At 41.6% G+C, this 26,581-nt stretch overlaps 2 protein-coding genes across 3 annotated transcripts in view; both read right to left on the reverse strand.

Moving 5' to 3' along the window:
* The window catches only part of CERS5 (ceramide synthase 5), a 35,309-nt gene extending 27,007 nt beyond the window's left edge, over positions 1-8,302 (reverse strand). Inside the window, exon 1 of the mRNA XM_068561514.1 lies at positions 7,999-8,302. Within this exon, the coding sequence (XP_068417615.1) occupies positions 7,999-8,195 (197 nt within the window). The 5' untranslated portion in view covers positions 8,196-8,302. The remainder of the gene's footprint in view (positions 1-7,998) is intronic.
* A 3,244-nt stretch (positions 8,303-11,546) lies between these two features.
* Positions 11,547-26,581, reverse strand: part of LIMA1 (LIM domain and actin binding 1) — an 85,801-nt gene continuing 70,766 nt past the window's right edge. The window contains exons 8-11 of one of the 2 annotated variants that reach the window (XM_068561461.1): positions 24,690-24,747; positions 23,041-23,150; positions 15,410-15,543; positions 11,547-13,906 (exon numbers count right to left, since the gene is read on the reverse strand). In XM_068561461.1, the coding sequence (XP_068417562.1) occupies positions 12,898-13,906; positions 15,410-15,543; positions 23,041-23,150; positions 24,690-24,747 (1,311 nt within the window). In that variant the 3' untranslated portion in view covers positions 11,547-12,897. Of the gene's footprint in view, positions 13,907-15,409; positions 15,544-23,040; positions 23,154-24,689; positions 24,748-26,581 lie in introns of both variants that reach the window. The other variant, XM_068561460.1, reaches the window with a different exon arrangement.

Genomic DNA, 26,581 nt, shown 5'->3' on the forward strand with positions numbered 1-26,581 from the left:
ATTGTGGCGCACGGGCTTAGTTGCTCCGCAGCATGTGGGATCTTCCTGGACCAGGGATCAAACCCGTGTCTCCTGCATTGGCAGGCAGATTCTTAACCACTGCGCCACCAGGGAAGTCCTACTTTTGTTATTTTTAATGCAATAATAAATATATTTCTTAAATGTCTCGATTTCAATTTCAAATATGAAAAAATTGAGAGGTATATGTAACCTACATCTACAAAAAATCCTTGGGATCCTCAATAATTTTTAAGAGTAAAAAAAAAATGCTGAGAACAAAAGATTCAAGAATTACTAAATTATACTATTTATTCACTTATGTGCTGTTGACTCCCAACCATATATTATTTTGTATATTCCCTATACATATGCATGCACATCAGTGTATTTTTCTGAGTAAATTCTTAAGAGGACAGGATTTGCTATGTACAAGCAAATGTGTCATACACATTTGTTGTACACATATATGCTTGCTGTGTACGAGGTACTGCACTTCTCAAGGACACCTATACCACCAAATCCAACATTTCTTGCATGGTCAGTGCGCAAGTAATCTTTGCAGGTTTTTTTAAGGACTATTTTTTTTTAATTGGCCAATTTGTTATCTTCACTTAGACCTATAAGAGGGCCTTAAAGAATTAAGATGACTAATAACTGTGCAATCTGATGAACCTACTTGGTACTGTGATGAGAAAGAAGGATCAGCATTCTGCTTACACCTTACCTTATTATGAGAGAAGTAAGTCGTGAGATAATAAGAATTACTTAGAGTATATAAGTATATTAAAATGCTTCACAGACACAAACTAATTTAAGACTAAGTGGTAGCTTTATTATACAGTAGCTAATGAATATTTTACTTGCTATAGAGCAGCAAGTAGCAGCAGTTCTCAAAGTATGGCTGGAGAACAGTTGGAGGTCCCTAAGACTCTCATTGTTTAAGAACTCCTCCAACTACCTACATACATTTCTTTCATTAAACGTATTTATCTTTTTAATGGGTGAGTAATTATACTACTTAATGCATTTGCTTAAAGTAGGAACACAAATGCATGCATGTTGAATAAGAGGTGGATTAGAGAAAAAGGTTAACAAAAAGCTCTTTCTTAAGAAGTTTTTACCATCCTTCATAATTCAAGAAACAAGTGTTTGTTAGTGGGACATTACGCCTGTATTTCAGTTAATAACTGTTAAAAGGAACCGAATCCACCTCTTCCAAATTCCCATGACTTAACCTTGTGCATACATTCATTACATTCTATTTTAACCACTGGTTTTCTTGCTCTCTTCCTGCAGGTAGACACCATGACTTACTTTTTTACCCTTGGCACTTAGTTTGATGTCTGGCATATACTAAGCTCCCAATAAATAATTGTTGAAGAATGAACAGACGAACAAATGGGTAAAAACTTAATTCTCAACTAAAAGGTAAAGCGTTTCAAGGAAATGTGGCCACCTGTCCTCCTGGGTCATCAGATAAACCTACCAGCTACATGTAGGAGGTCAATGATTTCCGGAGAATCAGTAGAAATTCAAGTTAACTAATTTCAGTCTATAACTGTAGATTTCCCCAAGAAGTATTAAACACAACCACAACAATCTGATTTAGTTTGAGACCCTTTGTGCCTATAATTGAGACTTCTTACAAATGCTGACACTACCCCAGAACTAAAGACTACAAGATATATACCCTTTTTAAGAAACTCCATAGTTTTGAGAAGAATACAATAGTTTGATTATTCTCATTGCCTTATCAGGGCTGTGTAGCACCTCATGTACAATGAACTACTTGACAAACTTATTTGTTTACACATCATTAACTACTCGACTGAGGAAATACATGCAGAAGAAAAAAACTCCAGAGCAATACTTGGCTAGAAGGCACTGTTAATCGACAGTTACTCAAAATAGACTATAACTAGTCATTTAAATCATTCAGAAAATGATTTACATTTTAAAAATCCCATTATTACTATAATTTTTTAGAAAGCCCCACTGTTTAAAACCTGGTCCAATATACTCAGGACTAATCACCTTCCGGTGCTTAAAAACAAAATCAGGGACTTCCCTGGTGGTCCAGTGGTAAAGAATCCGCCTTCCAATGCAGGGGACATGGGTTTGATCCTGGTCGGGGAACTAAGATCCCACATGCTACGGGGCAACTAAGCCAGCGTGCCACAACTACTGAGCCTGCGTGCCTCAACTAGAGAGCTGGCATGCCACAAACCACAGAGCCCATGTGCTCTGGAGCCCCCGCGCCACAACTAGAGAGAGAAAACCCACACACTACAACTAGAGAGAAGTCTGTGCACCACAACGAAAGATCCTGCAGGCCGCAACTAAGACTGATGCAGACAAAAAAAAAATTAAATAAATAAATATTTTTAAAAAACATACTTTAAAATAAATTTAAAAAAATAAAAAATAAATCAAATGTGAATCTACATTAAAATTCTCTTCTTGGTTATTAATACTTATTTGAATCACTATCATCAGCACCGCTCAATAGAAATAATGTGAGCCACATATGTAATTTTAAATTTTCTGATAGGCACTTTAAAAAAAGTAAAAAAGAAACAGGTGAAATTAATTTTGATAATATACTTTGTTTAACCCGATATATCCAAAATACTATCATGTCAATATGTAATCAATGTTAAAAATTGAGATAGTTTACATTTTTTTTCCTGCATTAAGTCTTCAAAATCCGGTGTGTATTCTACACTTAGAACACATCTCAATGCTGACCAGTCACAGTTGAAATCCCCAAAAGCTAGTAGCTACTGTACTAGCTAGTGGTTCCTATACTGGAAACCACAGTACTAGATAATTCAGAGAGAGTTCATATCTAGGAAAACTGCCTTTGCATCTAGGAAAACTAGTTTCAGATTTTTTTTTTAGTTAGAAGTGACTATGGTTAACTCCTTTTGCAGCAACACCTCAATTAACTTCCCCAAAGATAAAGTAGGAGTGGATTCGACCACAAAGAGCCCATAACTCAGTGAATTCTTTAGAAAGCAGCTTTATCTGCCTAAAACTACCTCTGGTGAGGAAGCCAAAATAGGTACATCTCCCCCTCCCCACTCTATAAGGAGGGTACAGAGTTCACTTGATGCCTCCTCTTCTCCCCATTAATTTCCTCTTTACCCAGCTAGGAGACCCTAGTTTTCTGAATCAGGAAGTGGCTAAAGCAAAAATATCTGACATGTTTCTTTTCTGTGAGAAATATATTGTCTCCAGGGGTAAGCCAGGAACCTGACCTCAGTCATGACAGTATTCAGGGTTGTCTGCAGAGCATCAACACCCACTGCACAGAAAGGGCTGGGGAAATTTTTCCAGGAGAGAGGAGGGACACATGAGGCTTCTGATCATCTGGAGCTTAGTAAGAGGTGGGTTCTTAGATAAGGGCAGAGCCATGTGACCATCTTTTTCAATCTCACTCTGCTGGATCTGCAAACCTGACTTAATTCTGTGATTTACAATTCAATAAGGCCCAACAGAATACCTTCAGGGATGTAGTGGAATGGGCAATCTCCCTTACAACCTAGTCAGCAGCTATGTCCATTCCTCCCAACACCCCTCTCCAGTCTGGAGGACCTACTAATAACTGGGTCACAATGTTGTGACATGACATGGACCTAGAAGGAAGGCAGCAGGTCTGTCAGGAAGAGGAAAAAGGTTCTTCTTCCTCCACTTGGCAGAAGTGGGGAAGAACAGGAAAAAAAAAAAAAAGGCAGCATGCAGCAGAGGTAGCAAGGTTTACAAGAGGAAGATTAAATGAGTGGTTAAGAAATGTGCACAAAAAAATGAGTCACTGCTCTTGTTTCTAGTTACAAGATAGGCCAGTAAGTGAGTCTGTTAGTCCCCTGTGCCAGAGAATGGTATTGAGAAAGTTCCTTAGACATGCCAGTGAGGTTGCCTTGGAAGTAACAGGAGAGAAGAGGGGACTGGAATAATGAATGAGCAGCAAGGAGAGCACTAATCTATCTCCTGTATAATTCACAAAACAATTTTCTCCTGGCAACATAAAGCTCCTACTGCAATACCATATTCAAAATAAATGAGCCTATGTAGCTCTGATGATATCAGTATTAAGTCTCATGCTCATACTTGATCCCAAGGAATAAGTGCTCAGGGACTAGATATTAAATTTCAAACACTTTTATCTTTAAGATCCAATTTAAGTAAGACACGGCAGACCTAGCTTGGACTATTCATTCCCTCAGGTCTCAATCATCAGTGTAATATTAAAAGAAGTTTTTTTTTTTATTTTTTAATTTTTTATAAATTTATTTATTTATTTATTTTTGGATGTGTTGGGTCTTAGTTTCTGTGCAAGGGCTTTCTCCAGTTGTGGCGAGCGGGGGCCACTCTTCATCGCGGTGCGCGGGCCTCTCACTGTCGCGGCCTCTCCCGTTGCAGAGCACAGGCTCCATACGCGCAGGCTCAGTAGTTGTGGCCCACAGGCCTAGCCGCTCCGCGGCATGTGGGATCTTCCCGGACCGGGGCACGAACCCGTGTCCCCTGCATTGGCAGGCGGATTCCTAACCACTGCGCCACCAGGGAAGCCCTAAAAGAAGTTTTCAAGAACAGGTGGAAGAGTTTCTTATCTCTCTTTTGATAGGGTATAGGGTAGCATGAGTGTGTGCATGGGGGGTGGGGAAAAAGAAAAAGAAACTGCAGAAAGGTGCACAGCATGCAAATATAGTATGGTGAAATTTAACAGAAACAAAGGAATTATAGTTTTGTCTCTCTCAGTCAAGCCAAACATCTATTTCATGTTGAAGATCTAGATTCCGGTTACTCCTCTGGGCATCTGAGTAGACGAGGGTGGACCCTTCTCAAACATTCAATCAGAATTTACTGACCACATGCCACATCTAAGGTATTTTGCAAGGTGCAGGCCACCATAATGCAACCACTTAGCAGAGGCCCACAAAGGAAAAAGCCTCTATTCTTCGGTAAGTAATAATCTCCTATCTGCAGTTCTTTAGCGAAATAGCTAGACACATTAATATATGGTCAGGTGGCTTTTCAAATCGTCCCTATCAGATGAGGCTACAGTTCTCCAGGGAATGTGGGAACTTAAAGAATAACATGGGGACTTCCCTCGTGGCGCAGTGGTTAAGAATCCGCCTGCCAATGCAGGGGACACGGGTTTAAGCCCTGGCCCAGGAAGCTCCCACATGCCACGGAGCAACTAAGCCCGTGAGCCACAACTACTGAGCCTGCGCTCTAGAGCCCTCAAGCCACAACTACTGAGCCCACGTGCCACAACTACCGAAGCCCGCATGCCTAGAGCCCGTGCTCCGCAACGAGAAGCCACCGCATTGAGAAGTCAGCGCACCCCAACCAAGAGTAGCCCCCGCTCACCGCAACTAGAGGAAGCCTGCACGCAACAAGGAAGACCCAACGCAGCCATAAATAAATAAATAAATAAAATTATAAAATAATAATAATAAAATAAACAAATGCTTGGTGTGGTTGATGAGAAGAAAGAGAAAGTAAGGATAAACTGTAAACTCTGTATTTTTTCTTTAGGATATTCTTAAAACAACACAGAGATAATTTATCAAAGGGCATAGTGTAAGACATTAATATATGCAGAACAATTTGAAACAAAAAATGCAAATTTCAGGTCAAATACATTATATTAAATAACCAAGAATAAGATGTACATGGATTTGTTCTCCAAATCCTAGAATAGTAGGAATGGCAGGTTAAATCTTAACTCTTGAAAGGGGGTTTTAAGGAATATGAAAAGTGTCCACATCATACAGTGGAAAGAGAATGGGGCTGGGGAAAACACTCTGGATCTTGGTTCTACCTCCTCCCCCAGGTGAGTATGCAGCCTCTGAAAAGCTGCAAAATGTTTCTAAGCCTTAGTTTACTATTTATATAAATGGAGGTTGGAGTTCTAGCTCTTAACAGTTTATGATTATTATATGAATCACTTTTAGAAACTAAGTAGTTAGGATTTGAGAAAGGAGAAAATGTAGGAAAGAGAATAACTGAACCAATATTTCTGATATATCTTTTTCTATACTCTAAAAGTGGCTTCCATTACCTTTACGGAAGTCCAGCACAGTAAGAGAAGAACTCGTAATCCAGCTGTAATTTCTATTGCTAACTAAAGTGGTAGGTCTTAAAGAGAAATCAAAGTAGCAGGACTGCTTCTAGGCTTAAACTTTCCTAAGGTCAAACATGACATGAACAAGGTACCTGTCCTTACTAGCCAAGGAATATCATGCTAGAATGCTTTCACATCAGTATTCCCATCCACCCCTTCTCCCCTGACACTGGAGCACCACAGAAACATTCAGATAGAATTCCCACAGGTAAAAAGGATCCTTTCCAGTGGCTGTGCCAGGGGATATGTCTGTCTTCACAGTCACCTGGGGGCACTCCTGGGAAATCTGAAGATATATATATATACATGCAAGCTTATATAAAATGAGTGTTTAGAAGCAACAAGCTAGTTCCTCTTACCACTAACTTGGGGAAATTTCCATATTAGTATATATTTATATGAAAAGCAGAGAATCTTTTCCTAGTACAATGAACTTTTTTTTCTCTCCTGAATTGTGTATTTTCCTTTTCAGTCATTATACTGTCTTTCTCTTTTTTTTAGCTCTCATATACAGATGCGAAGGTGGAGAGTACCTGGACCTAGGTTACTCCTAAGAGGGACAAGCGGTTTGTGCCTCCACCCCAGGAATACTTAATACAATGACTATACTTAAACTTCTGGCACAGCACTTTGACGACAATACGTAAACACTGTTAAATAATGGATGAATGGTGGGAAACATATAACATATATTTTGAAAGATTTCTGTGTCAGAAGTAGTAGGCAAATCAAAGAAGTAATCCAAAACAGATAATATTAGATTTTCAGACAGTAACAGAGTAGTCTATCTGCAATATAGTCCCGTCCTGGAAAGGGCATTCCTGCTCTATAGGCCAAAGGAACAAAAGATGTCAAAGTGCCATCCTCATTACCTGAGACCTATGCAGAAAGAAGTCACCTTTCCCGGGGTATGAGTAGACTCGATCAAAATCACTCACAGCTATAAGTCCACATTGTAAAATCACCACAACAAGTGCTCAATGAATATCTTTATCTTAGACAGCAGACAGGAGCCGCTCACTCAATGAAAAGTGAAAACACTTTTTGTCAAGAACACATGGTCACTTAGAAGCTGGCTCAATACAGCTGTTGTCTCAATACAGCTGTTGTCTCATACGCCTTAAGGCTCTCCATCCTTTCAACATGACCACTCCTCCTTCCATTTCAGGCCTCCAAGGCCTGTTCTGCAACTAATTTGACACCTTTCCATACTCTGGAAGCCTCAGGCTCCACCACACCCTATCCCTACCAGATTTCTACTCTCTTACGGGCTCTGGCAGAATTTTATTGAAACACACACGCGCGCGCGCGCGTCCATGCGGTGTGACGAACCAAGGCTTAGGGCCTAACTAATCCTGTGCCCCTCAACTCTCTGGAACTAAAGTGCCCTCACAAATCTTATCTTCCCATGAACCCATTCCTTCGGCTTGGAACGTCTGGCTCTTGCGCCGACCCTTCAGCTTCCATGCCCCCAACTAGTTCTGGTTCTGACAGCCCTTTCTTGTTTCCCGCCTCGGGTTCTCGGTCGCAGCTCACACTCAACCTGTTTCTTGGTCTGCAGAATCCTTGGAGGTTGGGGAGAGGCCTATGAGACACCCACCCCGGGCTCTCAAATTGAATGGGTCCAGTGTCCCCTTCGACTCTCACTCTTTCAATGTCCAAGCCCCAAACTCCTTGTCTACCTAGGCTCCACGACCACCTCGGCCACCCTCGGAGCATCCCGCGCGCGGCCCAGGCTCTCCCAGCCCCCTGCTTCCGGGCTTCCCCTGCAGTTCGTCTTCCGGTCCTCGACCTCCGCCTCTCCCCCCGGGCCGGCTTCACCAGCCCGCGCCCACAGCCCTTCGCGCGGCTCGCCCGCGGGCTCTCACCGCTCGAAGAGCAGCCTCACGGAGAACACGCCCGCCGCCAGCGGGAACACCGAGAGGATGTGCCGGGCCCGCGGGTAGCCGTAGCCGTCGCCTGGCCCCTCGAGGTCGGCCCAGCTCACGTTCTGGGGCAGCCAGAAGCGCTCGCTCCACAGCCAGCCCCACAGCAGGCCCAGGGCTCCCGCCGCCGTTGTCGCCATCTTACGCCCACCCCGCGGCCACCGCCGCCACAGCTTCAGCTGCCGCCACGGCCAACGGAACCCGCGGGGAGGCGGCCCCGGGGCGGGGCCGGACCGGCGGCCACCCCCTTCCGGCCCCTTCTTGTCCCCGTCACGTCTCAGCCCGCCTCCTCTGCGGGGCCGGGCTTCTTCACCGCCCATCCCGCCTCCCCCCCCACCTCCCTCACCGCAGCCTCCCCGGCCGGCTCTCCTCGGGACTCCGCCCTCCGACCCCGGCCACGCCCCTCCTTTTCCCGCCCCGCCTCCACCCAGCCCTGGTCCCACCCCGCACAGCCAGTCAACGCTTGTGCCGCCCCTTTTTGCTACCGGTTTCGGCCAAGATTTTCCTCCTCCCTCACTCTCCTGTCCAGCTACGGCTACATCCCTTATTTCAGGCATAGCTCCCTTATGGGGACATTCTTCTCAGTCCAGCCAGCTTAAGCTGTTCCTGCTCCCTGGAAGGCCATACCTCTCTCTCGCTCTCTCTCCCCCCTCCCTCACAGACCCCATCTCTCACTAGGGTTTATCGCCATCTCAAATGGTCCCGCCTACTAGCAGCGTTCTTTTTGCTCCCCGGAAGGCCATACCTCTCTCTCGCTCTCTCTCTCCCCCCTCCCTCACAGCCCCCATCTCTCACTAGGGTTTATCGCCATCTCAAATGGTCCCGCCTACTAGCAGCGTTCTTTTTGCTCCCCACCCTTTTTCTCTCTTCGTGCCCCTCCATGATCTCAACCCCCTGTCCTTGTATATCCCTCAAAATGGACTTTTAAAAATCCTTTTATTCTTCTCATGGGGAAAAGGAAATGGAAGATATCCAAAGGAAAATATAAAGAAAAAAGAAAAGTAGATGATGGCCAATGTTTAATGAGGTTTACTATATGCCAGGTACTGCACTGAACATTTACACACATTATTTAACTTCCTCATTCTATGAAGTAGGTGTTTTATTTACTATTTTATGGATGAGTTAACTGAGGTCCAGAGAGCAGCTTGCCCGAGGCTATATAAACAAGTGGTAGAGCTGAGCTTCTGAACTAGAAAGTCTTTAGATTCCAGAACCCTGAGGCTTTATCCTATAAAGCTCCTTAATTTTAGATTTCCACATTGAACATTGAACTCTTTTGTGGATCTACATAAACAGGGAGGGGAGCCATAGACAAGAAACCTTCAAAACATTGAATTCTAAATTGTCCCTCAACCGCTGGAGAATGCTGAACCCTGGGTGCCAACCGTTCAAACCTGGCTACAAGGTTAATTACCACAGGCTACCTAGAATGATCTGAAAAAAGATTAAAGAACTAATCTTGTCCAAGGACAGAGTATCTTTATACTAGTAGGCATGCTTGCAGCAGAAGATAAAGAGTTTCAAAGGTAGAGAAAGAAGAGAAAAAGAAAGGAGCCACCTTAAGGAGTAGACTAGAAGGTCTGCTTTAGTTCAGTGGTTCTCACACCTTAGTGTGCCACAGCTCAGACATTAGCTTCTCTCATCTCCCACATGGAGGGTTTGCTAAAAGTTTTCTGGGCTCCATCCAAAGAGATTCTGATTCAGGAGGTTCAGGGTAGGCCCACGAATGTGCATTTCTCATTTCTAACAAACTCAGAGGTCATGCCACTGCTGCTGGTCTGAGAACCACACTGCCTGAAGCCATTTTCGTCCAAACCCAGAAATAGCTTAATGGTAACTACCCTATATTCAAGATACAGTTTTAAAAGAAGTAAACTCACAGGACTTCCCTGGTGGTCCAGTGGTTAAGACTCCATGCCCCCACTGCAGGGGGCATGGATTCGATCCCTGATTGGGGAACTAAGATCCCACATGCCGTGTGGTGTGGCCTAGATAAATAAATAAATAAATAAAAGAAGTAATCTCTCTCTGATCCCATGGGAATTCAAAGCAGAGCCCCAAGGAACAAAGAACATGCTAACTGAGCATGCAGAGGCCAACACACAATGATCTTGGTCTCAAGATCTATTCCCAGAAAAACACATCTGTACCATTTCTCAACCTCTTGACTGTTAGAAAACATATTGCTGACAAAATATGTAATGAAAGCAAATTTAGTACAGGTTTCACTTTGGCCAGGAGTGATCTGACCAGCAAGCTGGTAAAAGAACTAAGTTGGCCCCTGTAGCAGTCATGGACAGAGTCTCCTTAACCATCTCAAGTCCCAAGCTGGCCCCTTTTCCTGCTTTACCAACAGAAAAATTCACATCATCCTATTGTCAACATTGACATAGTCCAACAAGTTGCCTTCATTTAGAGAGCTGAGAGAATAAATGATAAGCACTTTTTATTTGGCTGTAGGTTCTTTTGTTTTCTAAGAATGTTTAGTGTTATCTGGTCATTCTCTTGATAAGAATATCCTTTTACTATATTGACTATGGAGCTAATTCTTGTCTCTACTGTCTGTACCTATGTCTATCTTAGCCCTTGAAAGGCACAGAAAGGAGTTCTTCCAAGGGTAATCTCAGCCCCCAAGTACCTGATATATGGTGACATACTCAACTGATACCCATTAATGCCAGCCATAGGCACTCAGACTTTTTGTATAAGGTTAGTACATACAGGGAGTACAATGTGGATGGGTTAGAGCAGCAAGCAGTGAGTCACAGAGTAAAGATAGCTAAACTCAAGCCAAGATTGGATAGTTTATAAATGTCAGCAGGAACTTCTGGATTAACTGTTCAGTGAACAGGGCTTTCTAAATGACTTCAGCCTGTGTTGGGGCCAAGAGCAGATAGTAGTATCCGGACATGCACTTAGAAGACCAGGCAAGATGTTGGAACACCCAGTGACCCTGGAAAATGTTAACAGATGACTCAAAAAGTATTTCTATCTCCAAGGAAATCTACACTCCCATTAAAAAAGGTACCTTAATTGGGGCAGTTGCCTCTGCAAGCAAGGAAATCAAACAACCAACTATGCCTCTGCCCAGGGTAGAAAACAAGTCCATTTTCAGCAGAGGCATTTGGAAATTCCATTTAGCATTTAGGTATACTTGTAAGGTAAATTATTAAATGCGGAGTACAATTAACAATAAAAAACCACCACTGCATTTTGAATTGGTAAAACAAACAGCTCATTTTGAATGTACACAATAATTCTCTTGCCAAGTTGCTTTCAATTTTCAAGAAAAATTTGTTTTCTAGGAGGATGAAAGCCTAAGATCAGCCCAACACCACCACCTAGTGGTGAGAGGTATACATTGCATGTCTCTTCAATTGACAACCCATCAGACCCATCTGCCTTTTCTACCCAAACTGCTAAGGTAAAAGCAGGTCCTGAGAGACTGGAACAATGTAAAATAATAATGGAAAAGGAACATTGAAAAGTTCAAGTGTAAATTAAAAGCTTTATTGAATAAAAATTTTTCAGAGTAAGCAAGACTGTAAGAAAGCAGAATATTTTACATCTCTAAAAAATATCAGAGCTAAATCTCTAAAAATGCAGTATAAAGAAAAGCCTATACCTTAAAACACCTCTCTCCCCCAACATACAATTTGGAATATCAATTATGTACAACAAATGTACTCAAGTTTATATTGTTCCAAAACCTTAATACTAGAAAACCATCTCCCAAAAAAGGCCTAAAACTGGTTTAATTGCACCCTAGGAATACTGTCTGCCATAAAAATCAATACATTTCAGAGCTTATAAGTATTAAAAAACTAGTGTCCCAGAAAGGGGATATCAGAAGTAGAATATAGGGTTTGGCGATCTGAGCTCAAGTGGTTTAAGGCATTTTTTTTTTTCTGTTATTCCTCCTTTAAACTCATCACTTTGCTCTAATATGCAACATGGCAAACAGCAATACAAAAGATCTTATAAAAATATTGCAGCTTACAGTAAATTATGAGAAGCACAGATATCACCAGAGAAGAAAGCAATCACTTGGGGGTGTAGTCAAACTCATTGGCAAATACCATAGCTTATTTGGGACACAATGAATCTCTCCAAGCACTAAGGGTGCTCAAAAGGTACTCCAAAAAGATGGTTATGCTATATCTCAATAATCCAGTTCAGGATGTGGTTTAGAAAGCAGGATGCAATAAATTCCCCATATATATTGGAGCAAGCAATAAATTCCCCATATATATCAGAGTAAGAAAATTAACCTAAATTTTTTTTTAAAAGACTAAATATTTGATCTCTTAACAGAGGAATACTAAACAATAAATTGGTATTCATGTAAAAATATACAAACTGTGCCCTTTATACTAAAGTGCATTCAGTCACAATGTTTAGGCCCCTAAATCCCTTCTGCATGTTTCCTAATTCCACAATTGAATTTTTAGTGTAACAATGTACTACTAATCATCTCTCCATTTCCATATTGTCTTTTGGGAGTACAGTGGAAGCTGGACCATATCAGTTGGAATATCCGCCCCCCATACACACACACACACACACACACACACACTCCCAACCCCCAAAAGACCTTAAAGCAGTTGTGTATATCATCATTGCTAAAAGAGAGGATTTAAGTAATGTTATCTAGCATTTAGAATTGGTTCACTTAAGCTGCACAGTGTGGGATTTTTTTGAAGCAAGAACTCTTTTCCAAAGTTACTTCCACATAAATTACAGCTCATGCTAAGACAGCTGTTTTGTGCATCACTTTGATAAAGGGCAGTGGCTCACTAACACTAACATAAATTTAAGGCCCAGCATCATTGCAATTTGTTATTCCTCATCTTCATCCTCATCATAGTACCGATTTCTCTTTATCTGTTCCTCCACAGAGAGCTCTTTGACTACTTCTCCCTCCCAGAATCCCACATCCTGGGATTTCTGATTCTGAGTAGTGAATTCTTTAGTGGAGGTGTTGTCTGCAAAGCTAGACCAATTTTTAGACTTGGGTTCTAGTGAAGACTGCTGTGTGAGAAGGTTTCTATCACCTTCATCTAAGTTTGCACCATTTTCTATAAGATTTTCACTCCCCATCTCAAAACTGTGAACTTCCTTACTTCTCCTTCCTGCCTCCTCTCCTCTAGATCCCTTGTTTGGCCAGGTTGTTTTTTCCACACTCTCATTCTTCTCGGAGGCGTTGGCATTTTCCATTTGTTTCCTTTCTGCTACTACACCTCCTCCAAACTCCTCACTCTGCTCTGACATGCTCCAGCCTTTCCTGATAGGTGGGGACAAGGTTTTGGGGCTCTTGACTGAAGAGGTTCGAAATGAAGCTGCTACAGTGAATGGGCGGCTTCTCTCCTTCAGTGAAGAAGTTCGTCTTAGCTTCTTCAGATCCAGATCTACATCCTCAGGAGCTTCAGGCTTGCTGATTTCATCCTCAGGAGGCCATTTAGGCTTCGATACTTTGATCCCTTCCTCCAAGGCACTTCCTGAACTGCCAAGTTCAGTAGGGGGTGGCCAGGCAATCCTCAACTTCTTGGTTTCAGCTGGCTTGTCTTCTTTCTCCAGCGGGGACGAGGCCTTGGCTTCCATACTTGCAGTCAGCACACCAACCTTAGCAATGGGGGCATCTTCTACCCCTGGGCTCTGAGGGGTCTCCCCTGCATTTGGAAGCTGGGCTGGTCTCTCCAATGTCTCTTCGTTTTCATTTTTGCTTGCCCACAGATCCTTGTGTGGTCTGTGTCCAAAGCCTTCATCATAGTTGCCTTTAGATTTAAAGAGTTGATTGAAGTGAGGCTTGCAATAGATTCTCCCATGTAAAGAGGCATATGTTCCTAGACTGTTGTTTTTAAAAAAAAGAGCATAAAGTTAACAAATCTGTATACTCTTATTTACACCAGTAGGCTGAAACCTGGCAACTCCAGTATTTTCAGAAAATGCTAAGTGAAAAAAATACCTTTAAAAGCACATCAGTCACTGAGGATGTCCTTTTAAGTACATTTGTTTTATTATCGTTATAAAAAACATGCTCAATTCTAGGTCTGAACCTTCACAAGACATTCTTCCACCTGGTACATGCTCCCATTTTCAAGTGATTTCACTCCCCTCTGTCAAAACTGTTGAAAAAGTTACTTCTTCCAGGAAGTCTTCCCTAGGTAATCCCACCTAGCTCTGATCATTCATATATTTCCTAAGTATTTCTAACCTATAACTACGTTTAATGATATTCCTTTGTAAAAAGTTGCGTCTTCTCCCTCCTAGTTTCCCATTCGTGTTATAATTTAAAAGCATGTTTTTACCGGAATGGGTATAATGCTCTGCCAACGCTTGGCACTGAGTAGATGTCAATGACTAAATAAAGGAAAGCTATGGTTAATAGGAGAACGGTGAGCAGTAGCCAGAAGTCGGTCTACCCTAACAGGAGTGCTGGACAGGCCTTTAGGACATCTGGTGTCTCTCGCAGGGTAACACATTTTAAAGGGGGGTATAAAAACAACAGCATTTCCACAGAAGAAATATAAAAATTCAAAAATTTAGAAAAATGTGCTCTGGAGAAAAAAATACAGTGGGCAGAAAAAGAACCACTGTGTGGAAGTTACAGAGGCACATTTTGGCTCAACAGAAGGGAAAGTTTTCAAGCTAGCGCTAACACTGGAACTAGCTGTAGTGGGGTATTAACCCCCGCAGAAGTGCCACGTGGGTGCCAGGACATCTTTCAACAGTATGCTGGAAAGGGTGCTTGCTCTGGAAGGAAGGCTGGAGGAAATGACATCCTGGTTACTTCCTCCTCCAAGGTTCTATGGTTAAAATGAGTTAATACGGAATATTTCCCCAATTTGCCACATTTATATCCATACTTTGAGTAACTTGGAAGAAATGATACATAATTATTTTCTCAGAAAATAAAATGAAGCAATATACAGAAAAATAGATGCCCTTCAGGATCTATTATTATTGCTCTTTTTACCATGTATATAGTGTTTGGGATAATTTCAGGGGCTTCAACAAGTATCCTCTTGGGATTTCTTAACTGTATGATTCTATGATACCAAGGGAAAACATTCTACTAAATTAGGTCACAGGGGCAGTTACCTGCAACTTACATGATTTAAGCTTCAGTCCTAACATGTAAATTAACATGTGAGAGTACCAAGAAGTTCTAAACACCATTATCATTTGATATAAAATGCCTGTCATTAAATGGTACTTTTTACTTTCTTCAGAGGCCCTCAACAGCACACACTATTAGCAGCACAGATTTTAGTACCAGTGTTCTAAAAACCAAAGACTCCCTCTGGAGGTCCAACCACACAGAGAGATGGCTTGTTTTGGTCTGGCTTACCTAAGTTTGTTGTTGCAATAGGAACAACGGAAGCAGCTGATGTGAAACACCTGCTTGTTGGCCAAGAGACGCTCCATCGAGTAGACTGTTTTCTGACATTCCACGCAGGTCTCTCTTGCAGGTGCCTGAAACTTCTAGGAAAAGAAAAGGACAACTTTAGCTAGCAAAGGCAGCGATGAGTTAGTACTGTGCTGAAGTGGGCCCCGGGATTTACTTTGTTATCTAAGGGCTCCCTTACCTGGTCTGTCAATTCTCAGAGGAACACTAAGCCAACTGCGATTCTATCGGTTGACTCTCTTAAGCCAAGAGGCTCTCCTGAATTCCTTACCCAGATTGTCTGGCTGCCATAAGTGCAGCAGCCACTGAGGATGGGTGGAGCTAGGGCTGGACTGCAGAGAAAGGCTTAGACAAACCACCACACACACACACACACACACACACACACACACACAAGTACACACAAAATGATTCCACGCACAGGAAATGAGGAGAAAATACACATACAGAAGAAAGAAGTTTGATGGTTTGATCCAAGTGCCAAATAAGAAGCAGAACAGACTTTTTAAAGACCGGATTCTGAAGGGGGTAACTTTCAAGGAGAGAAAGCATTTGGCTTTGGGAAGTAGGAAAAGACTTTAAACATCTTTTTTATTTATTTATTTATTTATTTATTTTATTGAAGTCGAGTTGATTTACCATGTTGTGCCCTTCTCTGCTGTACAGCAAAGTGACTCAGTTATACACATAGAGACATTTTCTTTAATATTCGGAAAAGACACTTTGATAAAGCATCTCTCAGTCCCCTCTGCATATAATCTTGACTGCTCAATCCACTAGACATAACATTTTTAAATAAAGCAAAATTGACACATAAATGGAACATTTTAAAAGAGACACAAACTATTTCATTAGGATTCCAGAAGAAAGCATAGCCCAATAAAGCTATAGGTTCTATAATCTTTTTAAAACACCAAATGGAGAATAAAACTAATGTACTGGGTAGGCGGGTGAGTCACAATGGGGATTCATGAACTGTAAAGTGTGGAATATGGGCGGGGTGAGCACAGCTGTTGCTGGTAAACTCAGTCCTAAACTACATAAAGTAGGTTGTATTAGCACTGATGAAAGCTAGAATTCCAAAGCCATAAGCTTTTACGTGATAAGAAATAGGGCTTCCCTGGTGGTGCAGTGGTTGAGAGTCTGCCTGCCAATGCAGGGGACACGGGTTCAAGCCCTGGTCTGGGAGGACCCCACATGCCGCGGAGCAACTGGGCCTGTGAGCCACAATTGCTGAGCCTGTGCGTCTGGAGCTGGTGCTACGCAACAAGAGAGGCCGCGATAGTGAGAGGCCCGCGCACCGCGATGAAGAGTGGCCCCCGCTCACTGCAGCTAGAGAAAGCCTTCGCACAGAAACGAAGACCCAACACAGCCAAAAAAAAAAAAAAAAAAAAGTTACATGGCCACTAGAGGTGGGGGTGAGAAGTCCCTAGGTGTGTGTGACTCTTGACTTGTCCCAACAGAAACAGCTCAACCACTAAATGCAGAAGCAGCTTTAGTTAAGGTGGCCTGGAAGCTCTTTCAGGCACCTTGGTGGTCTCTGCCGCCAAGACCGGTATGGTGGTAAATAATACCATTTAGTCCCAAAGCCCAGGGCCTGAATGGTTAAGGTAAGCCTAAGATAAACCAGCTTATGGGTAAGACAGAATTTTGATTAAAAAATCCGAAAATAGACCCATAAAAAAAATTCAGACTGCTGGTTCACTTGCCACATGATTCACTAGGAAGTAAAGCAAAAATAGGAATGGTGTTCCAAGTAGATTTGGACAGAAAATGAGAGTAGAAAATGGGCATAAAATGGAAGTAAAGGTTAATATCTATAAAAGGGAGTTTAATAAAATTAGTGCTCCCAAATAGCACCAAAGAATTTTAAAATGAAGAAGGAGGGCTGAGTGTTAACAGCAGCCCCTCCATTCCTAGGGTTAGAGTCGAAAAGAAAAAAAGAATCAAAGACCACAGCTACAACTTAAGTTTACCAAGCATAAGGGAGGAATTTAAATATGATCAAATGTTATTGTATTGAATGCAGCTGGCAGATATTAGGGCATTATTTGGAGCTCAGAATTGTTTTTTCATTTTCTTTTCTTAAAATTTACTTTATTGAAGTATAGTTGATTTACCATGTTGTGTTGGTTTCTGGTGTACAGCAAAGTGATTCAGTTTTTCATATATATAGTCTTTTTCATATTCTTTTCCATTACGGTTTATTACAGGATATTGAGCATAGTTCCCTGTGCTATGCAGTAGGACCTCACTGTAGAATTGTTTTTTCTTTCTCTCTCTTGCTTTTTTTTTTTTCCTTTGGCCACACCTCATGGCTTGTGAGATTGAACCCAGGCCCTCAGCAGTGAGAGTTTGGAGTCCTAACCACTGGACCGCCAAGGAATTCCAAAATTGTTTTTTCTTATATGGATCGACACATCTAACAAGATAGGACCTAAGTGGAGATGTCCTTGCATAATTTAATTAGGTTTCTCTAAAAGGACTAGGTCCTTGTCTAGCAAGCAGGGAATACATTAAAAGGCAGAATAAAATTTGGGTATAATAGTACAATTGGAGCCATTGGAGAGCGGCTGTACAAATCACAATTCAGACAATGTAAAAGTAATAGGACAAATGTATTTACTTATCAGATTGAAAATCTTTTTCAGTTGCAGGATGAATGTTGTATTTATAATACTTAGGAGAATAAGTGCTCATTCTGGTCGCTAAAGACAGAGCAGGAGACAGAAATTTCCCATGGTAGAGGAGGAAATGGGTATTATTCTGCTAAAGGGGACTGGAGGCCTACAGAGCATGCCTCTGTTACACACACACACACACACACACACACACACACACAGAACACACGGTAGGAGAAGGGTGCAGCCCAGTGAATAGAAAGGAAAACCTGAGAGAAAGCTGCAAGTTGAGCTCACATTAGGAGGAAAGTGGAAGGCAGGAGCAGAAATTAGGTACCGGGAGCAGGAAGCAGAAGCTGGAAGAGACAAACAGGAACCTTCAATGAATACACAGCATTTGGAGTGCCCTGGAGGGCTTTTTTCTGCAGCTGAGCTGAAACTCAGTTACAGACTCATATCCAAGAATAAGACCACATTTTCTTTCTTTTTCAAGTAACTCTGCTAATCGTGGCAAAATCAGCCTCACTCACATCTACCTGAGGCTAGATCAGAGTACCAGCTCAGAAAAGAGAGCTTTTATAGCCTTCACCCAAGGAGTGTCTCATTAACAATTCTTTAGTGTCTTTCTACCTCCCACACCTGACCCCGCCCCCGTGGCTCCCTCTTGAATGGAGCCTTCACCCACAACAAGTGAAAAGGCATTCCTCTCCTTAACATCAAATTAATGGACTGCTAGCGCAAATATCTGACTAACCACAAGCTTCTACCTCGCCAGACCTACCAGATTCCCATTATTCCTCTTCCTTTTTTATATACACCTTTTTCAATATTATTTAATGAAGGTTGATGCGGCAGCTGCCCAAGGGCCCTTATAACATCATAAAGACAAGAGGAGCCCAACATGGTAATATGCCAAGTCAGAGTGGCTGTGGCTGTGCATTCCCTTTATTTCCTCTGTCCTGGGCTCTCAGCCACTTTTCTGTAATCGCCCCCATGTCTATTCAGACAGCAGGAAGCACAGTCAGTGCCCAAACCTCTACCGTTATGGTAGGCCTGGCCCACACCCCGCCCAGGCCGTCATGTAATGCCTGAACTTGCACAGCCACCTTTAAAACACTGCCAATACTAGAATGTCAGACATTTTTTATCTTTCCAATATATTTTTTCAGTTAGTAAGATGTTTTTTCGTCTCCCCTCCCTCACCATTTTTCAAATGTAGAAACTAAGGTACCAGGATGTCAGATGCCTTACAGAAGTTTGCACAGTCAATAAAAGAATTAAGATTAAAACTCAGAATTCCCGACTCACAAACCAATAGAGTATTTTCTCAATTGTCCTGGAATAAATTTCCATAACTAAAGGAAACCCTTTGGGGAAGGGAGCAGATGCTAACTAACCCAAATGAACATAATTTCACCACAGCATTTTGAACAAACCACAGTCTTCACTTTGTTTCAAATTAAAATATGCAGATAATATCTTCAGGATATTCAGGAATGAGTGAGATAATATATAAATAATTGATGTCCCTAAACACTGTCATGTCTTTCCCATCTGAGGGATGTTACAGGCCTTCTGTAGATCAGCATCTACTTAAAGCTTTTTTACAATAAATTTTTACGACTTCATCTACATTCTTTCACTCTCTTGTCTCATATATATTTTTTAGTCTAATGAAGGCTCCAGTTGGGGTACATGTCTGTGTGTGGGAGGGGAGCAGGTAGCAGCTGGCCATAAATGGTGAAGCTAATTAGCCTTTAGACACAGTGAAATCAAGAAAAATCTGTATTGAAGTCAGGCCTCCATTCCTCAGATAGAACACTATAAAAAGCCTTTCATTTCCTCCTTCCAATTTGTACAAAATATCTGGGTAATTAAATTGAAATTCTTCACCATATAGTAAATGGTTGGGCTGGCTCTGAAGAGCCTTAACCCTTCCCCGAGCTTTCTGTGAAACTCTTTATGAAAGCATTTTGGAGATATTCACACCTTAAACAGATCGCTCTACATGTAGAGGAAAGGTTAGTGCTCTGAGAAAGCAGTAATGATGTAGGTAGTGAGAAAAGATTCTAGATGCCCTTCTAGCATAATTCTGGTAGACTTGCAAAATAGCATAAAACTGCCTACCCTGTCCATGCAGGAAGGGACAGGGCACAGAGGGTACAGCCTCTCATGCAGGCTGCCATGTTTTCTCTAAACATCCATCAGCAGGACCAGCCTAGGAACCTGGGACAGGGCTATCCTAGACCAGTAGGTGTTCCCAGGGCCAGTCACATCTCCTTCCTTATCCTCCCCCCAGAAACATTTAGGGAGTAACTTATTTCAATGGGAGGACATAAAGCTTAAGAGATCTCTGGGTCTCTTGAGTTGAAAGGTTCTGATCCTTCCGACAGGGCCCACTGAGCTCTAGATCCAGAACACCTATTTTGAGAAGGAACCTGCAACGTCAACTTCATTAGTGCCAAGTCTTATCAACTGAATTATCTGGCCAGTGTTCAAAATAGATAAAATCCTTACTTTTAAAGACCAGTATCATTTGAGGGGTGTTTTTTTGTTTTCTGTATTTTTATTTTATTAAGCTAAAATTTGAAATGAATTGAGTCTTTACCTTAGATGTCCTGTTTTCAATAACACACAGGCACCAAGGAGCAGTTTTACCAGGATGTGTGGGACCCACAAATCTATTCTGAGTGAACAAGTTTATTCTTAGCTGTATGTAATTTCCCAGACTGGAGAAACAACTGCTGTTGCATGGTCTATAGCCACAAGACCAGTTATGCCAGTAGGTCTTCCTATAAACACTAAAGTATCTATATACTTGCCTGCAGAATGTAAAGAGTAACTTTGAGGAAGAGAAAATAAATGGCCTGTAAATAAAGTGGAGATGTGATTGGGTACCACCCCGAGCTCTGTACACCATAACCATTTGAGCTTTGGACCATGGGCAAACATAGGCAGTGAGGCCAGTTTACCCCAGTCTTTATACAATGTTCAAAACCTGAGGTGTATGTCTGGTGCAAGCAGGCTTGTCTGCATTCTACTGCTGAGTGACCAGAGCCAAAGAGGCAGGCATGAATCTGGGGCAGGTACAGAGGGAGCTTTTCCTCCATCTCCTCTCCCTGGTGTGCCAGGAAGACCTAAGTGAGGTGCATTCCTTCGCACACTGCTGCTCAGCTCAGACCCTGGAGTATGAATCAGGAGGAGTCCCAAAGGTCCAACCCAGGACCAGGAGATCTGGCCCAGCAATTGAGGGAGGGAAGCAAGACTGGACTGAGAATTCAAATATACTTGAGAACAGATTTTAGTTCTTAGATCAGCCACAGAATTTCCCTAGTCCCTCAGTCACACAGAATCCATGGCCAAGTCAGCTTTGTTAGCTGTTCTTTGTCCAGAACCACAACCCAAGGACTCACATCTGGGCAGGGTTGCTGCTGGAGAAGAAATTAACCCCGTGGCATTTGCTACTTTGTTGGACTTCAGATACTGGAAAAAAAAAAAGTGCTGATGCCAGCATGAGCAGAACTTCGAGGCCAGAAGAGAGGGTCATGTTAAGTACATGTGCAGATTCCATCACGCAGCTCAGTTCTTTCTCCCTCATTTACTTGCTTTCTCTTGCTACTTTCTTCACTTTTTGTTCCTTTCAATAAACCTTACTCCCCTCTTACATCTCTGCTTCCTTTAAAATTTTCATGTTTACCTTCTTCCCCTGACCTCCCCTTTCCTGGATTCTCCCCTTTCCTCCCTTTGTTCCAAACCCTCACCTATGTCTTAACCTCCATCCTTTCTTTGTTTTTTTTAAAATTAATTTTTATTGGAGTATAGTTGATTTACAATGTTGTGTTAGTTTCTGCTGTACAGCAAAGTGAATCAGTTATACATATACATATATCCACTCTTTTTCAGATTCTTTTCCCACCTAGGTCATTACAGAGTATCTCCATCCTTTCTGTGCATTAGAACTTTCATCAAGAGACCAATCATGCCTACAGTTGTGCGACAGAAAAATGGCAGATGTGTGCATGAGGTTGAGGCAGTACAAACCACCTTAAAACTAATTCTACCTATTGAGTTTCTCTCAAATGTTAAAACCTTTGAAACAAAACCCAGCTACTTAAGAGAGCACCAGAGGAGGAAGACACTAAAGAAGTATAAGATATGTTTGTTATTAACCAAGTGGGTAAATCAGCACTGCATTAGCAAAGCATTCAATTAAAACAAGTTAGGTGAGCAGCCTAAAAGAGGTGTTGGATTTTTTTTTTATCTTTGTCTATTTTTATGGGAATATTTACTTGTTCACAGAAAGGGAAAATACTGCTTTTAAAAATTAGTGAATGAAAGGAGACCACAGATTGAGTAGCCTAGTAAAATTTTCCTAGGATACAAACATCTTGGAGATTCCTTAACGTCTAATATTATAACCTAGTGTAAGTGCTATCTGAATGGCCATTTTTATAGCAAATGGACTGGCCAACCCCCACTGGAATGCACACATTCTTTCTTTAAATGTGCTGACCACCAATCATGTTATGGTCAAGTTCCTCAGACCAGGGAGCCACTAAATCTTTAACACTGCACATTCCCATCCAATGGGCTGATTTTAACAGATTTTTCATATTGCTCTTTTTATAGGTTTTTACCCATTCATAGATTTATGAATTTGGACTTAACAAGAAAAAAAGTCAGGTTATTTTCTTTAACTTTGGGTTTTCTTTCATGAGCTTTCCAGATTTCAGACTGGAGTGGTATCAGTGAGGCTTCCCACTCCTGGCTCAAACACCTGAGCAAAGGCAGCAAGATTTCCAGGGAAAGTGACTGGCTCAAGTGTGCCCTTATTTGGCATTTTCATCCCCAGGAAAGCAAAAACAGGTTATAATGAACATAAAGATAAAAGATGCAATGAGCTCTACTAGTAAACCAATGTCTACAAGGCTCCAAGAGAAACTGCCATCATACCTTCACTGCTTTGGGAGGAGAACTTTCAGAAAGGCCGGAGGCTCTGGCATCTGGACTTAGTGGCTTGGGATGCACAGGCTGCTGGAACTCACTCTTAACCTGGGAGTTACCTGCTTGAGTTACAAAAGGAAGACATTTTACAGTATCTCAAGGGAAGGCTCAGAAAAGGTTCCTCCCCAAAGCAAATTTTAGGCACCTCCACTAAGGACAGGTCCTTTCAACACCAGGAAAAACATAGCTTTTCTGTTGAAGAAAAGCATTATTCTAATGCTAAAAACTATGCTCTTACGTTCTCTGTTCTCTCACAAGTCAGGGTGTCAACTCAGAGGCTTTCTCACCCTTTGCCACATGCAGCGGGAATCCAAACCACCCTACATAAGGAAACTTCTGCCCTGTAGCATTTGTCATTTTTTAAGGCTGTTTATAGACTTTGATGGTTTTTTGGTAGTTAGTAATCCCAACAACTCCTTCTGGGGCGTTTCAACTGAACTTGGGAAAATGGGGGAATGTGAGGGGAGAAATTTCATAAGATGTGCTCATGTATATGAGTGTGTATAATCTGACACCATCTTTTTGGTCAGTCCTATAGCGAACATCCATGGATGAAGATTATGGAAAAAGACTCCATAAAGTTTTTTTCATAGTCATTGATGTGTCACCTGCATAAGTTAATTTCCTGCCAATATATTTGTTTTATGGAAAACTCAGAAGAGGCACAGAGAAGTCATTCACATAGTTGCTAAGGAACCATAAAAGAATCCCTAAAATCTAGAGTTATGTCAACAAAGTACTGAAAGATTAAGGCTTATTTTTCAAAAAAATGTTTTGCAAACCTAGTCAAAACTCAGAAAAATTTCTAGTCCAAGCAAAATGACTGCAAAAGGAATGTTCTTGGATTCAAGCTGCAAGTTTCTAAAATTTTAAGGCAGGGTTTACTAGAGATCTGTTTGGCTGATACTTCAACTTCTTGCTGAGTTTTCAATGTCTAGTACACTAATTAACCTGAGGAGAAGCTAGAAATCCATATATATTTTAAAAAATAATACACTGAACATCAGAATCAAAAGTGGACATAGTAAATTTAAAAACTAAGGTTTTTGTCTTTGGGAGAAGAGAGGCTCAAAATGATTCCAAAATAGGATGAAAAGGTGATCAAATTCAGCACCCACAGGAAAATGTCTAGAATCTAGCCAGAGGGAGGATTATAGCACATATTTAGATAAATAAGAAAAAGATATTTTTTAAAGGTTACTCAAATACCAATTCTTTATTCCTGTAAATGAATAAAGTCCTTCTTAGCCAACCTTCTATTAAAATGAAACTTCAAAATTATAGTTTTTATAGCATTAACCCTGAAAAGGTTTGGTACAAAAGACAGGATAAGTTCAATGAGAGAAGCATCAAAAGTATTCAGCTGGCCACAAGTTAATCATATTTCATTGAATTTAACTTCTCTCTTAGGCATGGGATGTGTGAAGGGTACTCAAGCATCAGTCCTTAAAACCAAGTGAAAGATCTTATCAGCTACATTACTGGGTTTAATATGTTACACATTCTCAGCGCTGACAGAACTGGGGACCACCCCCGCCAACCAAACAGGGGCTAGAGAACAAGACCCTCTTCCACCAGACCTAAGAATGAAAGCTTACGGGAATCATCTTCAGCAGGGGCGGAACGGGCTGCCAGGCTATTCTCAGATGCAGAAACCTAGAAAAAGAAAGGCAGGGTTGGGGGGGTAGGGGGTGGATTAAGAATCACATTAAAAATAAAAGAGCAAACTGCTATTAATGCCATTAAAACCTGCTGACTCCAGTCAGTCACTGGCTGCCTGGGGGAAATAATGGCCCCCAGAACAGCTGAGCATTTAAACAAAAGGGAGCAAAATGTCTTTTACGAGGATATTAACATGCCTCTCAATTACAGAGTAACTCAAATAACAGACTGCAAGCAACTGCCAAAAGTGTGCATTATCTTCCTTTATAAAAGAAGTTCTAAACCATATCTTTGTACTCTCAAAAAAAAAAAGGGGGAGTGGGGAGGGTACAAAACAAAACCCTCTATCAGGGAGGGCAAAGCTCCTCACCACAAACCACAACTCGTATAACTATAATAACTCACTCCAAGGCAAGATAAAGTCTTTACATATAGGAACTATTCTTTTATTTTCCTAACTCCTTATTTCCCAACCAAATGCATTCTGCTGAAACAAGCTTGCTGGTACAGAAGACCTTCTGATAGCTATAAAACAAATTTATCTAAAACCAACCTTTGGTATTATCTTCAAGGTTAGTTTCCCTTTTTAGTTCCAGTCTCAAAATGGCAGTGTTTAACAAGATGGCAAATCTTATGTATAGGTGATTATTTTCCCCATTTGGCATCAAATTTAAATAAAAGTACTTTCTACCAGCTCTCTCTCCTTTCTACTGGCCCCTAGGCCATCCTGGTATCTTCCTCCACACTCAAAATCATGAAGGGTCGGGACTGCCCTGCTGGTCCAGTGATTAAGAATCCGCCTTCCGATGCAGGGGATGCGGGTTTGATCCCTGGTCAGGGAACTAAGATCTCACATGCCGCGGGGCAACTAAGCCCGTGCGCCCCAACTACTGAGCGTGCGTGCTCTAGAGCCTGCGCGCCGCAACTAAAGAAGCCCACGCACTGCAACGGAAAGACTCCACATGCCGCAACAAAGATCCCACGTGCTGCAACTAAGACTCAGTGCAGCCAAATAAATAATAAATAAATAATATTAGAAAAAAAAAAAAAAAGAAAGAAAGAAATGCAGAGAACGTCTAGTGAGGTTATGAGGAAGGAATTCCCCACCCCCCAAAAAAATCATTAAGGGTCAAGAGGTGACCCAACGTGCACTCCTCGTGAATATTCTTTCATTCAGATGTCAGGGATTTTATGGGTGATGCTGAGTGTTTATATCAGGATGTCTAATGTACTGAATAAATTTACAATGGAGATTAAGTTGTTGGCTGACTGCAACGTGGTCATTTTTTTCCCTTTATTCTCTGTTCATTACAGGAGTTCTGACATGGTATAAAACAAACCAGTATAATAACAGTTAACATTTATTAAATGCTTACTATGTTCCAGGTATTGGAATGACCACTTTACATGCATTATTTCATTTAATGATACGAAATAAATTTTCTGAAAGTTGTGCATGGCCATAAAAAGCTCTTCAATTCTTGCTAAATTAGGAGGTGCACCCATCCCAGGATGTCCTTCTTTCACCTCCAATTTAGTCACCTTGAACCTGCAGGGTAAACTTAATGCCAATCATGACATCATTGCACACGCCCAACCAGATGACTTCACTGCAGGAATAGCCAGGAGAGAGCATGTGAGATTTTGCTCAAACATTTCATTAAAGAAAAGCACAAATTCATTCACAAGAGGAGAAAGGGAAGAACAATACCTTGACAAAATATCCTATTTCAGGCAAGTTTACCCTGGCATTAATGTCCTTTTGTAACAACTGAAGTTCAAATAGTTCTTAGGTATTGGCTAACAAAAGCTAGGCAAACAGCCAAAA

Source organism: Eschrichtius robustus, chromosome 13, assembly GCF_028021215.1.
Source record: "Eschrichtius robustus isolate mEscRob2 chromosome 13, mEscRob2.pri, whole genome shotgun sequence".
NCBI classification, from domain to species: Eukaryota; Metazoa; Chordata; class Mammalia; order Artiodactyla; family Eschrichtiidae; genus Eschrichtius; species Eschrichtius robustus.